Source organism: Sus scrofa, chromosome 17 (genome assembly GCF_054392235.1).
Source record: "Sus scrofa isolate SSC_HxYL_T2T_F1_AM1 chromosome 17, Sscrofa_HxYL_maternal_Yorkshire_Landrace_v2.0, whole genome shotgun sequence".
Taxonomy (NCBI): domain Eukaryota; kingdom Metazoa; phylum Chordata; class Mammalia; order Artiodactyla; family Suidae; genus Sus; species Sus scrofa.
In genome coordinates, this window is record NC_139399.1 from 22,398,300 (window position 1) to 22,415,369 (window position 17,070).

Genomic DNA, 17,070 nt, shown 5'->3' on the forward strand with positions numbered 1-17,070 from the left:
GTCATATCAATCATAGCGCCTTCAAAAAATCAAAATAATTGGTTAGAAGAAGCCACAACAATAATTTCTCCCAAAGGTTTTAGCAAGGAAGGGCCAAAATTTGCTTTCTTCCACTGTCCACCAGAAGTAATGCACTCCAGATGCCACTAGGTTTATGGCGTTAAGTTGGATATAAACCAAAGATAGGGAAGCAGTGGGAGCGGAGATGGGCTCCTGGAGACCAGACTTAAAATCGGGATCAAGGAGAAGATAGTGACGTGAGGGACAGGAACCCTGCTGTGCTATGTGTGCTATGCAGGCTCTCCAGCAAAGTCATCTTTAGAATCGGAATACGTATCAGTTGGCACTTGCTGCACAACAAACCAACCCAAAATGCAGTGGCTTAAAACACAATAATCTATTATTGCTGGTGAGTAGCTGAGTGGCTCTGTGGATTTATGCCAGGCTTAACTGATTTCACTTGAGTTCACCCATGTTCCTGAAGTGGCTGGGGACTGGCTAGTCGGGAATGCCCTCAGCTGGGATGGCTCATTTCTGTTCCACATCCTACTAGAGGATACTCCAGGCTTTTTCACATGGCGATAGCAGAAGGGAGCAAGCAGAAGCACGTGAGGCCTCTGAGGCTGAGGACTAGAATGGGTGTCCATGCCTTGGACTCCATTCTATTGGCGAAAGCACAGTCACAAGGCTGGCCCAGATTCAACGAGAGGGAGCAAAGATCCCACCTGCTGATGGACTGAGCTGCAAGATCACACTGTCAATGGTATGGATAGAGGAAGTGATAGGAAATTGCAGACATCTTTGCAATCAATCTACCACAAGTATCCTGGAATATTTCAGGTCATTTAAGTTGTATGTTTGCCCCCAAAGTATATCTCCTTTACATATCTAGTCCACTTGGGCAGACATTTGAGATCTCTTTGCGTCTCTCTTTCAGAAAAAGTCATGAAAGCCATCTCTGGTTTTAAGATGATATATAGGATTTTCAATTGACCCAAGTAAGACAAATGACCATCTAATCCCACCAAAAGCTGTGGAAAAGAAGGGGACAGGTGCAGAAAAGGTGACCCTCGATCAAGCACCCCTCAGTAAGTGGAGAAAAGCAGCTGGTGCGGAAGTGGGTGAATATGGTCTGATGAAATCATGCTACTGCACGCTCAGGGGAGCTAAGACCCAGCTTGCATTTTTTTTTTTTTTTTTTAGCACCCACAGCACATGGAAGTTCCCAGGCTAGGGGTTGAATCAGAGCTACAGCTGCCAGCCTACACCACAGCCACAGCAATGTGGGATCTGAGTCGCCATCTGTGACCTACACCACAGCTCATGGCAACATCAGATCCCCAACCCGCTGAGCAAGGCCAGGGATCGAACCCAAATCCTCATGGATCCTAGTCAGATTTGTTAACCGCTGAACCACGGTGGGAACTCCCAGCTTGTAATTTCTACGTCTGGCCACTGAAGTGCTGGTTCTCAATTCTACCAAAGGGAGAGTGGGGGCAAGGAAGGGGTAGACGTTCAGAGCACTGATTTCACCACTCAGCTGCCCTGAGAAACTTCTGGTGGGAAATGTGCACTTAAAGTGGGAGGTGGCAACCAGCTGGGGTCATTACCTCTTCCTTGTCACCCAAGACTCCTTCAGCACTGCAGCGCAGAGCTGGTGTGTGCCTTCATGGGGTCCTGGCTCCTCCGCCAGACACCTCCCCCGCTTAATCTGAGCCCTGCCAACGCCTTCCTTTCTAAGTATGAAGGGCTCCAGCTCTGTGAGCCACTCCCTTCTTGTTCCTTCATCCCTGTAAATGGAGGCGGCAACACCCACCATGCACGAAGCTCCTTCAAGACTCCCACTAACTCAGGGGTAGCTCATCATGCTCGCTAGAGACTAAAAGATGAAAATCCAGAGACCTTTATACATTTATTGGTCTAACCCTGCAGCGCTAAATAGATGACACAAATTAATCTTGATTTTGATAACTAAGTGGCTCAGTTTTACACATCCACGCATTCACATTTTAAAAAAAGGGAGAGAAGAGAGAAAAAGTATCTTACTTTGGGATTCAAGTCAAAGAAAGTGTAGTATTTAAATCGTAACAGCAGCTGCTCATCCTCCTGGATGCCTTGTTCCATGAGGGAACGTGAAGAGTCTAGCCAACTGGAAAACAACAGGATGGCTTTTAAAATCAGTCAGTTTTACACACACACACATATTATATATTATGTATATATATTATACATTATGTTTATATATGCATATTATGTAAATGTATCTACGTGTGCGTGTATGTATCCTTGAACAAAGTCCAGGTAACCAATATAAGCAACAAAGAGTAAGGGAGAGGACTTGATAATAGCTTTTTTTTTTTTTTTGTCTTTTGTCTTTTTTGTTGTTGTTGTTGTTGTTATTGTTGCTATTTCTTGGGCCGCTCCCGCGGCATATGGAGGTTCCCAGGCTAGGGGTTGAATCGGAGCTGTAGCCACCGGCCTACGCCAGAGCCACAGCAACTCAGGATCCGAGCCTCGTCTGCAACCTACACCACAGCTCACGGCAACGCCGGATCGTTAACCCACTGAGCAAGGGCAGGGACCGAACCCGCAACCTCATGGTTCCTAGTCGGGTTCGTTAACCACTGCGCCACGACGGGAACTCCCGATAATAGCTTTTATATCCATTTTATCATATAGCTTTCCAAGTGCTCTTGGTATATACCCATATTTCTCACTGACACTGTAAAATAACCTGGTGATGGAAGAAATGGTGCTTTGAGAAATACTTTGAGTGTGTTTTCTGAGACGCCTTCAAACAAAAGCTCGTTGGCACGGAGAACAGAGAAAGCATGTTCTAGGAAAGGCAGTGGGCCAGTGGGGCTACCTTAGGTCTCCGCTGCTGTCCAGTGGGGACCAACCCACTCAGAAGCTGTTCTACATCCATAAAATACACTTTGCCCACATGTGCAGGCAAAGAATTAGTATTCTAATGGTAAATATGGTAAACCACTGAGTTAACCCAACCCATGAATGTTGTCACACTTTAAATGTATTAAAAGGCTGCATTTTTCCCTTTTGTTGCTAAGATCAGCACTGACTTTTGTTAGGCCTGCTAAATTCAAAATTAAACACCTCTCACCTCCCCATCTCTGCAACATCTCTCTTACTATGTCACCATAAGCTCACAGAGAAGCAAAATGAAGTCACGTCCTTACCCTGCGTTAAGCTTGGCTTTGTCAATCAGAGATCGAGGCTGGTACATATCAGCAAGCACTTCTGGTGACTGGGGGGGTTGGCTGAATGCGAGGATGCTACAGTTCTGTTCAGTCAAAGGACTGTCACTGAACCAAGTCATTGTGGAAGACGCTGGCGTTCCACTGATGGGGTCATACATTGGGGTCATGGTTTTACTGTATAAGCCAGGATTTACTGCAAAGCAAAGGAGGGAATGAACGAGGATATGAGATTTGGGGTAGGACTCTTTAAGTAAATATTAGTACTGCTTGTACTAAAATGGATTTTGAACTTAAATGTTTGTATCATTTAAAAGAATCAGATGAAGAGTTCCTGCCATGGCACAGTGGGTCAAGAATCTGCAGTAGCTCTGGTCGAGCGGAGATGTGGGTTTGATACCTGGCCTGGCACAGTGAGTTAAAAGGATCCGGCATTGCTGCAACTGCATCACAGGACACAGCTGCAGCTTGTTCCCTGGCCTGGGAACTTCCATATGCCACAGGTTAGAAACAAACAAAAAAAATCAGATGAACCACTGGTGATGGGAAGAGGTTATACATAGATAAAGCTCTTGCCTGAATATTTAGTTCCTGGAAAGCCTGGGTACTCAAAGGCTGTAAAAACTTCCAAAATCAACCCACGCAAATGTTGGGGACTATCGCCATCTCGATAATTCAAAATTGTCCTATCTCAGTAGTGCGAAATGGCACTTTTAGAAAACTGGAGCTCTCAAAGAAGGCATGCACAATAATATATTTTTTTGACAGATCCTTAAACCAATTGCAGTACTTAATTTGAAGAACCTAGCTAGTTGGTGGTTTATAAATCATCTGACTCTAATTTGCATAAGGCAAGTGCAAATAATTCCCTTCATTCTCTGCATTGGAATTACTATGCAAGAAAACCATCAGTGTTGCAAGCAGACTAGAAATTTATCCTTTTTTTCCCCTCACAGTGTGCAGGAGCTTGACGTGGGATCTCAGTTCCCAGCCCAGGGACTGAACCCAGGCAGCAGCAGTGAAAGTGCTGAGTCCTAATCACTAGGCCACCAGGGAACTCCCTAGAGATTTACTCTTATATACAGGCATATCTTATTTTACTGCTCTTCACAGACACTTTTTTTTTTTTTTTTTTGGTCTTTTTAGGGCCGTACTGGGAGCACATGGATGTTCCCAGGCTAGGGGTCAAATCGGAGCTGTACCTGCCAGCCTACACCACAGCCAGAGCAATGCAGAATCTGAACCATGTCTGCAACCTACCCCACAGCTCACGACAATGCCAGGTCCTTAACCCACTGAATGATGCCATGGATTGAACCTGCATCCTCATGGATGCTAGTCAGATCTGTTGAGCCATGACGGGAAGGCCTTTTATTTATTTATTTATTTATTTTTATTTTAACAAATTGAAGGTTGTGGCAACCATGTGTGGAGTAAATCTATTGGCTCCATTTTCCCAATGTTTTGGTAACTAATAGCCCAAACTTTTCCTTGCTATTATATTTTTTACGGGGATCTGTGATCAGTGATTTTTTTTTTCTTTTTTCTTTTTTTTGTCTTTTTAGGGCCACACTCACGGCACATGGAAGTTCCCAGGCTAGGGGTCTAATCAGCTGCCAGCCTATACCACAGCCACAGCAACTTGGGATCTGAGCCAAGTCTTTGACCCACACTGAAGCTCACGGCAACGGTGGATCCTTAATCCACTGAGGCCAGGGACTGAACCTGCGTCCTCATGGATACTAATCGGGTTTGTTACTGCTGAGCCACGATGGGAACTCCCTGTGATCAGTGAGCTCTGATGTAACTACTATCATGTGCTGAAGGCTTAGATGATATTAGTGCTTTTAGCAATAAAGTATTTTTTAATTTAGTTATGTACATTCTTTTAAAGATACCATGCTATTGCACACTTAACAGGTAATAGTACAGTGTAAACACAACTTTTAGTGGCAGCTTTGGCTCAGATTTGATCCAGGGCCCAGGGGACTTCCATATGCCGAGGGTGTGACCAAAAAAGAAAAAAAAAAAGCCTCCCCCGAATACATAACTTTTATATACACTGGAAATTAAAAAAAAAAAAAATCATGTGACTTGCTTTCAGATGGTGGTCTGGAACCAAATCTGCAATATCACTGAGGCATGCTTGTCAAAATAAAAGGATGATGCCTTTCCAGAATTTTTACCTCCCAAAGCAAAGTTTAAATTGAGTTAAAGAGTCATGTGGAGTTAGGATCAGGAAAACAAATATATTTGAGAGATCTAACAAATCTCCTTTATCCCACAAATTCATGGCCAATTCTACTAAAGCTCTGCAGTCATCAGCAACATCATATACACAATTAAGCCATACACATAATACACACAATGAGCTATACAACATGTACCTTGCTAAAAAATTTCTGTGAGTTCTAAAATTAGTTGAATATTTTTTCCCCATCACTGGAAGCCTCAATTTTAGTCCTTCTTTATTTGGGAGAGAGAGGAAAGGCCAAGCAGAGGGGAGGAGAGGTCTCGGAACATATGAATATAAGAAATTATAGGACTTAATAATGAATTAAAACAATGACCTCTATCATGCATCTTACCTGGTGAACCTGAAATGGTTGGAGAAACCTCCAGATTTAAAATATCTTCAATTATGGGCTCTTTACTGTTTTTTTCTCTTTTTTTCTTCTTTTTAAAATATTCATCAGAAGGCTTTAACAAGGAAAGTTCTTCTGCTCTTCTAATATCTAAAAATAAATGTAAGAAAGAAAGGAGAAAAGCAAAAAGTAAAAGGAAAATTCCTTCTAAGACTCAGAGTCATGTTGGCCATCTGAAACCATTTCTCAGGTTCCATTTACTGGAACTAAATTGTATTCCTTTTGAAGAAAGGGGACCAGTGACCCCCTCAAAAAGGGTGTGTGGAGGGATCAAAAAGTGGAGGGAGGAATTTCTCATTGTGGCTCAGTGGGTTAAGAACCTGACTAGTATCCATGAGGATGCAGGTTCGATCCCTGGCCTTGCTCAGTGGGTTAAGGATCTGACATTGCCACAAGCTGCAATGTAGGTTGAAGATTCGGCTCGGACCTAGTGTTGCTGTGGCTGTGGCTGGGGCGTAGGGCGGATTTTTGTCCTTCCTTACCCTTCATTGGAAGTTCCCAGGCTAGGGGTCAAATAGAAGTTGTGGCTGGCCTACACCAGTCACAGCAACATTGGATCTGAGCCATATCTTCGACATACGCCGTAGATTATGGAAATGCCGAATCCTTAACACACTGAGCAAGGCCAGGGATCGAACCTGCATCTTCATGGACACTAGTCAGGTTCTCAACCCACTGAGCCATAACAAGAACTCCAATTTCATACTATTCTTGTGTCATCTATTTGCTGCCAGTTTTTTCATCTCTCCTTCTTTCTCCCTCCCTCCTTCTTCTTTCCTTAGTTTTTACAACTAGCAAGGACCCCACCTTTTTTCTTTATGGACCATGGGTCCTCAGAGCCCATCTCTGTCCAACAGCTACTTTCATCCTCAAGGCAGACATCGGCCTGCCCATCTCTCAGCCCTTACTGTTTCATATCATTCTTACCCATCTTCCAAGGGTAGCTGGGACACATGTCCTTTGGAACAAGAGAGCCTGCTCTGGATGCCAGAGTCTGCACTGCCCTGATACAGATGCAACAGCACACGAGTTCAGAGAATTTACACCCCTCAAAAGCAGCCCCTAAGGACACCACAACTGATGAGAGTGGTGTTACTAACACCCCCGCTTCGTCACCCTCGGTGGCACAGCTCCTGAGTCATGTCCACAGTGCCACCCAGAAGCAACTATTAAGCACACTGGCTACTCTGATCCCCGATTAGAACCGCAGCTGCACACATGTAACTTAATTAGTAACATTTGTTTATCAGTGGCCTCTTCCCAGTTTCCTGGCCTCACCTTCCAAATAAATAATATTTGTACTTGAATTCTTCTTCTTCTTCTTTTTTTTTTTTTAAAGGGCTGCACCTATGGCATATGCAAGTGCCCAGGCTAGGGGTCAAACTGGAGCTAAAGCTGCCAGCCCACGTCACAGCTGCAGCCATTCGGGATCTGAGCCATGTCTGAGACCTACACTACAGCTCATGGCAATGGTGGATCCTTAATCCACTGAGCGAGGCCAGGGATCAAACCCACATCCTTATGGACTCTAGCCAGGTTTGTTAAGGCTGAGCCACAAAGGGAACTCCAGTACGTGAAATCTTTACTCAGGTCTGCTTCTGGAGAACTCCAACTAAGGAGATAACCCCTTTTTCCACCTTTTACCAAATATGCTCATAACTGCCATTTACAACCAGAACTGATAACTATTAAGCACACTGGCTACTGTGATTCTAGATTAAAGCCAAGAAATGGAGTCAGTCTTTCTGAGAGCTTTTCCTGCAGGTAAATGCACTGATTCCATAGCCCCTCCCACTCCTCGCTTCCAGGACTGCCTGGTGCTAAGGCTGAGGCTGGCAGTTCAGTTCACTTTCCTCCCAGTAAACAAGGAAGCCTGACTGTCAGCTTGCAACACACACCCGTGACCATTCCAGCTGCGTAATTTATACACAAATCATGGGGATGAATAAAAATTTCCAGTGGAAGTATTAGAAACAAAAAACAAAACAAAAAAACCCCAGCAAGTCTAACCTTTGTGTCTTTTCTTTCCTTTAAGGAAAAAATCGTCGTCTTGCTAAATTTGATTTAGCTTGAACTGATCAGATATAAAAGGTGATTACTAGAAATGTCAAGTTGCACCCCTTAGACTGACTGTGAAGATGTAATCTAGAAAAGAATGTATGAATGCTTCTGTTTATTTATTTAGTCTTTTTAAGGGCCACACCTGCAGCATATGGAAGTTCCCAGGCTAGGGGTCGAATCGGAGCCACAGCTGCTGGCCTACGCCAGAGCCACAGCAACACCAGATCCAAGCTGTGTCTGCAACCTACACCACAGCTCACGACAACACTGGATCCTTAGCCCACTGAGCGAGGCCAGGGATAGAACCTGCATCCTCACAGATCCTAGTCAGATTTGTTTCCGCTGAGCCACGAGAGGAACTCCCTTGTCTGTTGATTTTAAAACCTCAAGGTTTTGGCCCCAGTAAGAATGTGTGCTTCCAGTCCACTGTGGTATATGGGATGTACAATTTTACTTACTTGTTTACTTTGTTTTCAAGTCTTCATTAAAATATTACTGACAGTAAGGTGCCCTGTGCTTGTCATTTGCTTATCATGCATTGGGACAATTCTGGAACTTACATTCAGTCATTTGTTCAGTCAACCAACAGTTACTAAGCAGTAGCATGCCAGGCAGTGTGCTAGGTGTTTGGAACACAGATGTGCTCAAGAAACAGTTCTGTCTTCACCCTATTTAGCACCATAGCAGCCTGCACTACTCAATCCTGCGTACACTATTACACTTTTTCCTTTTTTTTCTCTACTACCTACTCCTTCTAACATCTTATTTTTTTTTTTTTTTACATGATTTATTTTCTGTCTCTGTATGCTCAGTGTAAGCTCTGTAAGCAGAGATTTGGGACTATTTTTACCACTAACCCATCCCGGCACTCACCACAGTGCCTGCCAAATCAAAAAATATATATTTGTGGAAGAAACGAATGAGCAGTTTATAGTTTAATATGGAGGATAGAACGCTCACTCACACAGTGTATATACTATGTTCAAATACTAAATCTTAGCCTTGGAACTCAAGAATATCGCTATACACTTTCAAAAATTATAAAGTATCAACACTTTCATGACCCACTTCCCTTTCATTATGAAGTCCCAGGAAGAAGAAATGGTTTGGACAGTGTTGTCCCTGATGGCTGTTAAACTCGTGCATCGGAGTTTCCATCAGGGCTCAGTGGTAATGAACCCGACTAGTATCCATGAGGACATGGGTTCGATCCCTGGCCTCACTCAGTGGGTTAAAGGATCTGGCATTGCCAGCCTGTGGTATAGGTCACAGACACGGCTTGGATCCTGCGGTGCTGTGGCTATGGCGTAGGCCAGTGGCTATAGCTCCGATTCTACCCTTAGCCTGGGCACCGCCATATGCCATGGGTACATCCCTAAAAAAACAAACAACAAAAAACAACTCATGGGACACCAACCCATAAGCATTAGTTTTCAATCCATAATCAAGTGTTTTCTGCTGAAAATAAACACACAAATGCTTTTTGTGGACAGAGCTATTAACTGGAGCCAAGTGTTAGGGAAGCAATTAAGACATTGCATCACCATAATCTCAAAAACAATAAAGACACATCAGCTCTATGATGATAGTGATTTAATAGAACTCTTTTTGTTTGTCTTAAATATCATGATGATTTCAGTTTGGCTCAGAGAAATGAGTTTTGGGCGGGGGGGAATCTTAATGGGGTTGTCTCTTCCGTTGACAAATCTCCTTTGAAATCATTTTAAGATTTGTGGAACAAATTTGATTTATTCCAATAATCTTTTTTTTTTTTTTTGGTCTTTTTGCTGTTTCTTGGGCCACTCCCGCGGCATATGGAGGTTCCCAGGCTAGGGGTCTAATCGGAGCTGTAGCCACCGGCCTACGCCAGAGCCACAGCAACGCGGGATCCGAGCCACGTCTGCAACCTACACCACAGCTCACGGCAACGCTGGATCGTTAACCCACTGAGCGAGGGCAGGGACCGAACCCGCAACCTCATGGTTCCTAGTCAGATTCGTTAACCACTGCGCCACGACGGGAACTCCCCAATAATCTTAAATTTTGTTCAACTCCACTTATGTGGCTACGATCCCCAGAACTGGGCTTGAAAAGATGCTCTGGGTATGGGAAGTGTTCTGTAAAGCCAACCACTTGTGGGTGGGAGTGCACCTAACTTTCCTGTCCTCCTCTGCTGGGGAATCTAGAGGGACAGGCCCCTGCAGGGAACTCACTCAGGGCTCTGCAGATGTCGCCGACAGCTCGGAAGACCACAGCTGAGAAGCTGACTCGAAGTCGCACCGTCTTCAGGTTGGGCAGGCGGAGGCGAAGCATTTTATGCTGAGGAGTGAAGAGGAGCTTTGCATCTGCCTGGACCCCACACTTGTCCAGGGTCCAGTGTGTCTTCAGAAGCCAGCAGTGCTTCTGTTCCCACCAAAGGGCAAAGTCTGACCAGTCCTGGGATATGTCTGCAAGAACAGAGAACAATGAAGTAAAGTGAGAGGGAGCATTTCGCACCCCAGAACCCATCGCCACATGTGCCAAATGGAAGCCAACACTGGTCTCAGGTCCCACCTCTGCCTACCACCCAAGGATCCACCATTTGTGGCATCGGGCCTAAATCCCTATGGCAGGGCAGGCTGAAAACAGAGAGAATATTACCTTCTTTACATTTGAATACCATAGATGGAACAGAAACATACAACTTTTGTTCACGACAAAATGCTAAAGTTCTCTTCTCCCAAGTCCCTCGGGGGAGCCATGGTCATTTCTGGGAAGGCCACGAACACTGGCTTTGTTTATCAAGATTATTTCCCTAGGAGTTCCCTTGTGGCTCAGTGGAAATGAATCAGACTAGTATCCATGAGGACATAGGTTTGATCCCTGGCCTCACTCAGTGGGTTAAGGATCTGGTGTTGCTGTGTGCTGTGGTGTAGTTTGCAGACTTGGTTCAGATCCGATGTTGCTGTGGCTGTGGCATAGGCCAGCGGCAATAGCTCTGATTTGACTCCTAGCCTGGGAATGTCCATATGCCGTGGGCGCAGCCCTTAAAAAAAAAAAAAAAAAAAGGCAATAAAAAGATTATTTCCCTAATTAGGAGATTGAGATTAAAATATACACACTGCTACATATAAAACAGATAACCAAAAAGAACCTACTATAGCACAGGGAACTCTACTCAATATCTTGTAACAAGCTATAATGGAAGAGAATGTGAAAAAGAATATATACATACACACACCGAGGTATAACTGGGTCACTTTACTGCACACCTGACACTAACACAACATTGTAAATCAACTGTATTTCCATAAAAGTTAAAAGAAAAAAAGAAATGGATTCTTCCAGCACTGGAATGCCAAAAGCTCTCAAAAGCCACACAGAAGCACTGGAAAGCTGACGTTTCACTCTTCTTGGGAATGACTGTCTCTTTCACTACTGTTTTCCCAGTTTCCAAAGCACTTACACTGAAATCAGAGCTGTCTCAATGTGAGCGTCAATACTGAACTCTTCCCCTTCTTCAATGCGCCTTGGCATCAAGGATGGATCTCTTCCCTTTGCTAATGCTGGAGTCAATATCTCATCTCTTATTTTGCTCAGTTAAGAGCTACCAAGATTTTTACTTACTTAAATAACCATTTTCTTTTCCTCATTCTTGTTCTCTTTTTAAATTAGAAAACCTTTCTCAGGGCTATTAGCTATTAGCATACCTATTTTGGAAAGTCCTACTATTTGGTGGTGTTTCCCTGAGCTAGCTACCCAACAGAGATGCCTATGCTCTACATGCGCCAAAAGACATGTGCCATAGCAGCCCTATCTGTAAGAGCCCCCAAGTGGAAACAACTCAAACATCCATCAACAGTTATATGGATAAATTGTGGCATAATCATACAGTGGAATATGACACAGCAATGAGAACAGATGAACCCAAACTATTGGCAACAATATGGATACATCTCACAGACATAATGCAGCATGAAAGAAAGCAGATGCCCAAGAGTATATCTTCATGTATAACTCCACTTATATACAGTTCGTGAACCTGAAAAATTATTTCCATGGGGTTTTCAGGATAGTGGTTACCCTTGGTGGACAGTGGCTGGGTGGAATCAGGTGAGGAACTTGGGTGGGGGAACAGGTAATGTTCTATTTCTTGATCGGGGTGGTGGTTTTATGACTGAAAAATCAAAGAACTGTACAATTATGATAAATGTACCCTTCTGAACGTATATTATGCTCCAATGAAGGCTTACTTAAAAATACTTTATATCACTAGTATATCACCAGTGCAAATAAAAAGCCAACATCAAAGGCCTTGAATAGACAACAAAAATAAATACAAAGGAAATAGAACGTCACTAAGTTCTAGGATCTTCGTGTTGACTCCTGATTGAAGACTCTGACCCTGAAGACCTCTTTTCTTGTTTTTTATTTTATTCTATTATTATTATTATTTTTTATTTTTAAGGCCACAGTATGGAAGTTCCTGGGCCAGGGACTGAATCGGAGCTGCAGCTGCAGGTCTACACTGCAACCACAGCAATGCCAGATCCAAGCCGAATGTGTGACCTATGCTGCAGCTTATGGCAATGCTGGATCCTTAAACCATTGAGCAAGGCCATTCTCACAGACATTATGTCTGGTTCTTAGTCTGCTGAGCCACAATGGGAGCCCCTCTTTCCTTGTTTAAAAAGGGCAAGTAGGAGTTCCCGTCGTGGCGCAGTGGTTAACGAATCCGACTAGGAACCATGAGGTTGCGGGTTCGGTCCCTGCCCTTGCTCAGTGGGTTAACGATCCGGCGTTGCCGTGAGCTGTGGGGTAGGTTGCAGACGCGGCTCGGATCCCGCGTTGCTGTGGCTCTGGCGTAGGTCGGTGGCTACAGCTCCGATTCAACCCCTAGCCTGGGAACCTCCATATGCCGCGGGAGCGGCCCAAGAAATAGCAACAACAACAACAACAACAACAACAACAAAAAGACAAAAAGACAAAAAGACAAAAAATAAAAAAAAATAAAAAGCGCAAGTAGCAAAAGGTAGATAAGTGCTAAAAGACATAGACACCAAGCTGCCTGCATCATGGAGCAATCAAGCATTAATAGAATCACACACTAGTCTTAACGCCCCAGGTATAGTCTATATGTCGCTGTGGAAGGGGCCCCTTTCTTGTGCAAATAGGTTATTATACCTATTGGGGAGCTTTAGTCTGCCACCAAAGACTCAAGTTTTCACAATGGGGGTCAGAGGATTGTTTGGACTCCTTCAGGGCTCCCCATTTCTTTTCTTCTTGCAGGAAGAGCCCATTCATTATAAGATGGATGATAAGAAAAACTTAGATGGTCAGACAACTCAGTTCAGCCACTGTGTGGTGACCTATGCCGCAGCTTATGGCAATGCTGGATCCTTAAACAGAGGGTGTCAAATGCACCGAAACCATAAAGAAGCAACAACTTACTGATCTGTTCCACTAGCTTGAGCATCACTCCTCCAATGTGCAGGTCTCCAGACACTCTCAGCGTCACTTCCTTCTCCTCTTCATTTGGACGTTCAACTCGGACCACGAGCTCCCAAGAAGCAGATGCAAAGTCACTGGATGAGAGCATCGTAGCAAATGCAAGGGTCTGCACGTGGAGAGGCGGACAGACCAGGAGGAGATGGGGGCTCGCCACGGAGACCCTGCAGAGCAAGAATTTTTTTCCCAGTTTAGCCTCCTCTTCAAAAATGCAGCAGGGTTCCTGATAATAAACTCAGCATCCTATATTTAAAGACAAAAACTCTTATAAAAGTGATCTCAAGCCTTCTAAATTTATGTACTTAACCTTTCCACCCTGATAGGGCTACCTGTCTGCCCAATGCATCAATCCCTGTCTACTAACTTTCTTGATCTTCTCTGAGCTATTTTAGCAAGAGGCAACAAATCATGGTGATCCTTTGACACTTAAAAAAAAAATCAAGTTTATTGAGGTATACAATAAAAACAATCATTGAAGCAAACAATAAAATGAATTTAATATAAATGTACCCTTTAGGGCATTTTGTTGTATGCAGATGATACCTCAATAAAACTGATTTTAAAAAAGGATGTCGCTAAAATCTTTATCTGTAATGTATATGCATATGTATTATAAAAATGCTCCCATAAATATTGATGACATCTTCTGGTATGAAAATTCAAATAATAAAAAGAGTAAAAGTTTCTTTTTTAGTTATATAACATGCATTTAACCTTAGGCACATAGAGATAAAGGTCATTAATAATTATTGCCATGGGGAGTTTCCATCGTGGCTCAGTGGAAACGAATCCAATTAGTGTCCATGGGGATGGCAGGTTCGATCCCTGGCCTTGCTCAGTGGGTTGGGGATCCAGTGTTGCCATGAGCTGTGGTGCAGGTCACAGGTGTGGCTCGGATTCTGCATTGCTGTGGCTGTGGCATAGGTCAGCAGCTGTAGCTCTGATTCGATCCCTAGCCTGGGAACTTCCATATGCCATGGGTGTAGCCCTAAAAAGCAAAAAAAAAAAAAGAAAGAAAAATTATTGCAATATATGTGATTTACTTGAGTTACTGTTTTGTTTTCTTTCTCTTTTTCTTTTTAGGGCCGCACTTGCGGCACATGGAAGTTCCTGGGCCAGGGGTTGAATCAGAGCTGCAGCTGCAGGCCTGTGCCATAGTTATGGTGACACGGGATTCAAGCTGCATCTGCGACCTATGATGCAGCTTGCGGCAATGCCAGATTCTTAACCCACTGAGCAGGGCCAGGGATTGAATCTGTATCCTCACAGAGACAACATCAGATCCTTAATCTGCTGAGTTACTGGTTTATATCATATAAAGGTTGATATATGGGCATCAATTAAGGTTTTTTTTTGTTTTTGTTTTTTTCCTCATTTTTTTGGCCTCACTTGCAGCATGTGGAAGTTCCCAGGCCAGGGATGGAACCTGGACCACAGCAGCAACATGAGCCACTGCAGTGACAACGCCAGATACTTAACCTGCTGTGCCACAAGGGAACTCTAAGTTCTTGGACACATCTTTGACAAAAGATTTAAAGCAGGAGTGACAGACACATAAGTCCAGTCTTCAACCACAGATAGGAGTGAGAGCTTCAAACCCACAGAGTTCCCCTTGCTGGAGGATCTAGAATGGAAGAAGCTAAGCAGTATCAAAACTGAAGTTTTTTGGGGGTAAAACAGGAACATTGAAATCCCAAATTGACAGAACTTAAAAATGTCAGCTCTCTCTTAAATAGAAAACAAATGATGCTAACTCTCCTGGTTATTTTAAGATTTAAAATCAAAGTCAGCTACTTAAGTGATAACAAATCTTTTTCACTTTGCCAGGTAAGGACAGCTTTGAGAGATCCATGTTTTCATAAGGGCATCAGTGTCTGACAGGGACCAGAAAAGGCTTTCCTAACAGAAAGTGCACATGGACCCTAGGGACCTTATTAATATGCTGATTCTACTCAGTAGTGGACAAGGAGACCCTACATTCATAACAAGCTCCAGGTGACAGTGGTCCTCTTCTCACACACTTTTGTTTTTTCTTTTTCAGCCACACTCGCAACATGTGGAAGTTCCCAGGCCAAGGATCGAATCTGAGCCACAGCAGTGACCTTACACCATAGCTGTGGCAACACTGGATGCTTAACCCACTGGATTGGGTCAAAGATTGAACTCGTGCCACCGCTGCAGAGAGAAAACAAGGTCTTTAACCCACTGTGCCACAGTGGGAACTCCCCCCCTTACACTCTTGAGTAGCAACAGCCACTTGAAAAATTAGCCCAGGAGTTCCCGTTGTGGCGCAGTGGTTAACGAATCTGACTAGGAACCATGAGGTTGCAGGTTTGATCCCTGGCCTCACTCAGTGGGTTAAGGATCTGGCGTTGCTGTGAGCTGTGATGTAGGCTTGGCAGCTACAGCTCCGATTAGACCCTTAGCCTGGGAACCTCCATATGCAGTGGGTGTGGCCCTAGAAAAGGCAAAAAGACAGAAACAAAAAAAAAAAAAAAAAAAAAAAAAAGAAAGAAAAATTAGCCCAGAACTCAGTCCCTCTCTTTAGCCTAACTGCAACAATATTAAGCCTGGACTACGGTGACGTTTTAGGAACTTTTTTTTTTTTTTTGGTTTTTTTTTTTGCTATTTCTTGGGCCACTCCCATGGCATATGGAGGTTCCCAGGCTAGGGGTCGAATCGGAGCTGTAGCCTCCGGCCTACGCCAGAGCCACAGCAACGCGGGATCCGAGCTGCGTCTGCAACCTACACCACAGCTCACAGCAACGCCGGATCGTTAACCCACTGAGCGAGGGCAGGGACCGAACCCGCAACCTCATGGTTCCTAGTTGGATTCGTTAACCACTGTGCCACGACGGGAACTCCAGGAACATTATTTTTAATAATAAATAATAATTATGATTAAAAACTCTCCAGAAAGTGAGCATAGAGGGAAACTACCTCAATATGATAAAGGCCATAAATGACAAACCTACAGCTAACGTCATACTCAATGGTGAAAAGCTGAAAGTCTTTTCCTCTAAGATCAGGAATAAGACAAGGATGTCCATTCCCATCACTTTTATTCCACATAGTACTGGAAGATCTAAATAGAGCAATCAGACAAGAAAAAGAAATAAAAGGAATTCAAGTGAAAAAGGAAGAAGTAAAACTGTCACTGTTTGCAGGTGACATGATACTATATATAGAAAACCCTAAAGATGCTACCAAAAAAGGACTAGAGCTTATCAATGAATCTGATAAAGTTATAGGACACAAAATAAAAATATAAAAATCTGTTGCATTTCTTTCTTTTTTTTTTTCCTTTTTAGGGCCGCACCATGGCCTATGGAAGTTCCTAGGCTAAGGGTAAAATCAAAGCTGCAGCTGCCGGCCTACGCCACAGCCGCAGACACAGGAATGACAGATCTAAGCCTTGTCTGTGACCTACATCACAGCTCACAGCCATGCAAGATCCTTAACCCACTGAGCAGGGCCAAGGATCAAACCCGAATCATCATGGATACTAGCTGGGTTTGTTACTGCTGAGCCATAATGGGAGCTACTTATTTTTTTTTCCTTCTTAGGGTCTGTTGCATTTCTATACAGTAACAATGAAACAAAAACAAAAACAAACAAAAAAAGGAATTTCCTGGTGGCTCAGTGGGTTAAGGATCCTGCAT

General features: G+C 43.7%; 1 protein-coding gene across 4 annotated transcripts in view; it reads right to left on the bottom strand.

Annotated features, from left to right (window-relative positions):
* Window positions 1–17,070, bottom strand: part of FERMT1 (FERM domain containing kindlin 1) — a 60,460-nt gene that overhangs the window by 38,647 nt on the left and 4,743 nt on the right. For 3 of the 4 annotated variants that reach the window (XR_014832797.1, XM_001927818.6, XM_021077598.2), the window contains exons 2-6: window positions 13,352–13,572; window positions 10,135–10,368; window positions 5,804–5,950; window positions 3,198–3,411; window positions 2,047–2,149 (exon numbers count right to left, since the gene is read on the bottom strand). Coding sequence is in view for 3 of the 4 variants with exons in the window: in XM_021077598.2 (XP_020933257.2) it covers window positions 2,047–2,149; window positions 3,198–3,411; window positions 5,804–5,950; window positions 10,135–10,368; window positions 13,352–13,572 (919 nt within the window). In the remaining variant the exon portion in view is untranslated. Of the gene's footprint in view, window positions 1–2,046; window positions 2,150–3,197; window positions 3,412–5,803; window positions 5,951–10,134; window positions 10,369–13,351; window positions 13,652–17,070 lie in introns of all 4 variants that reach the window. The other variant, XM_085004469.1, reaches the window with a different exon arrangement.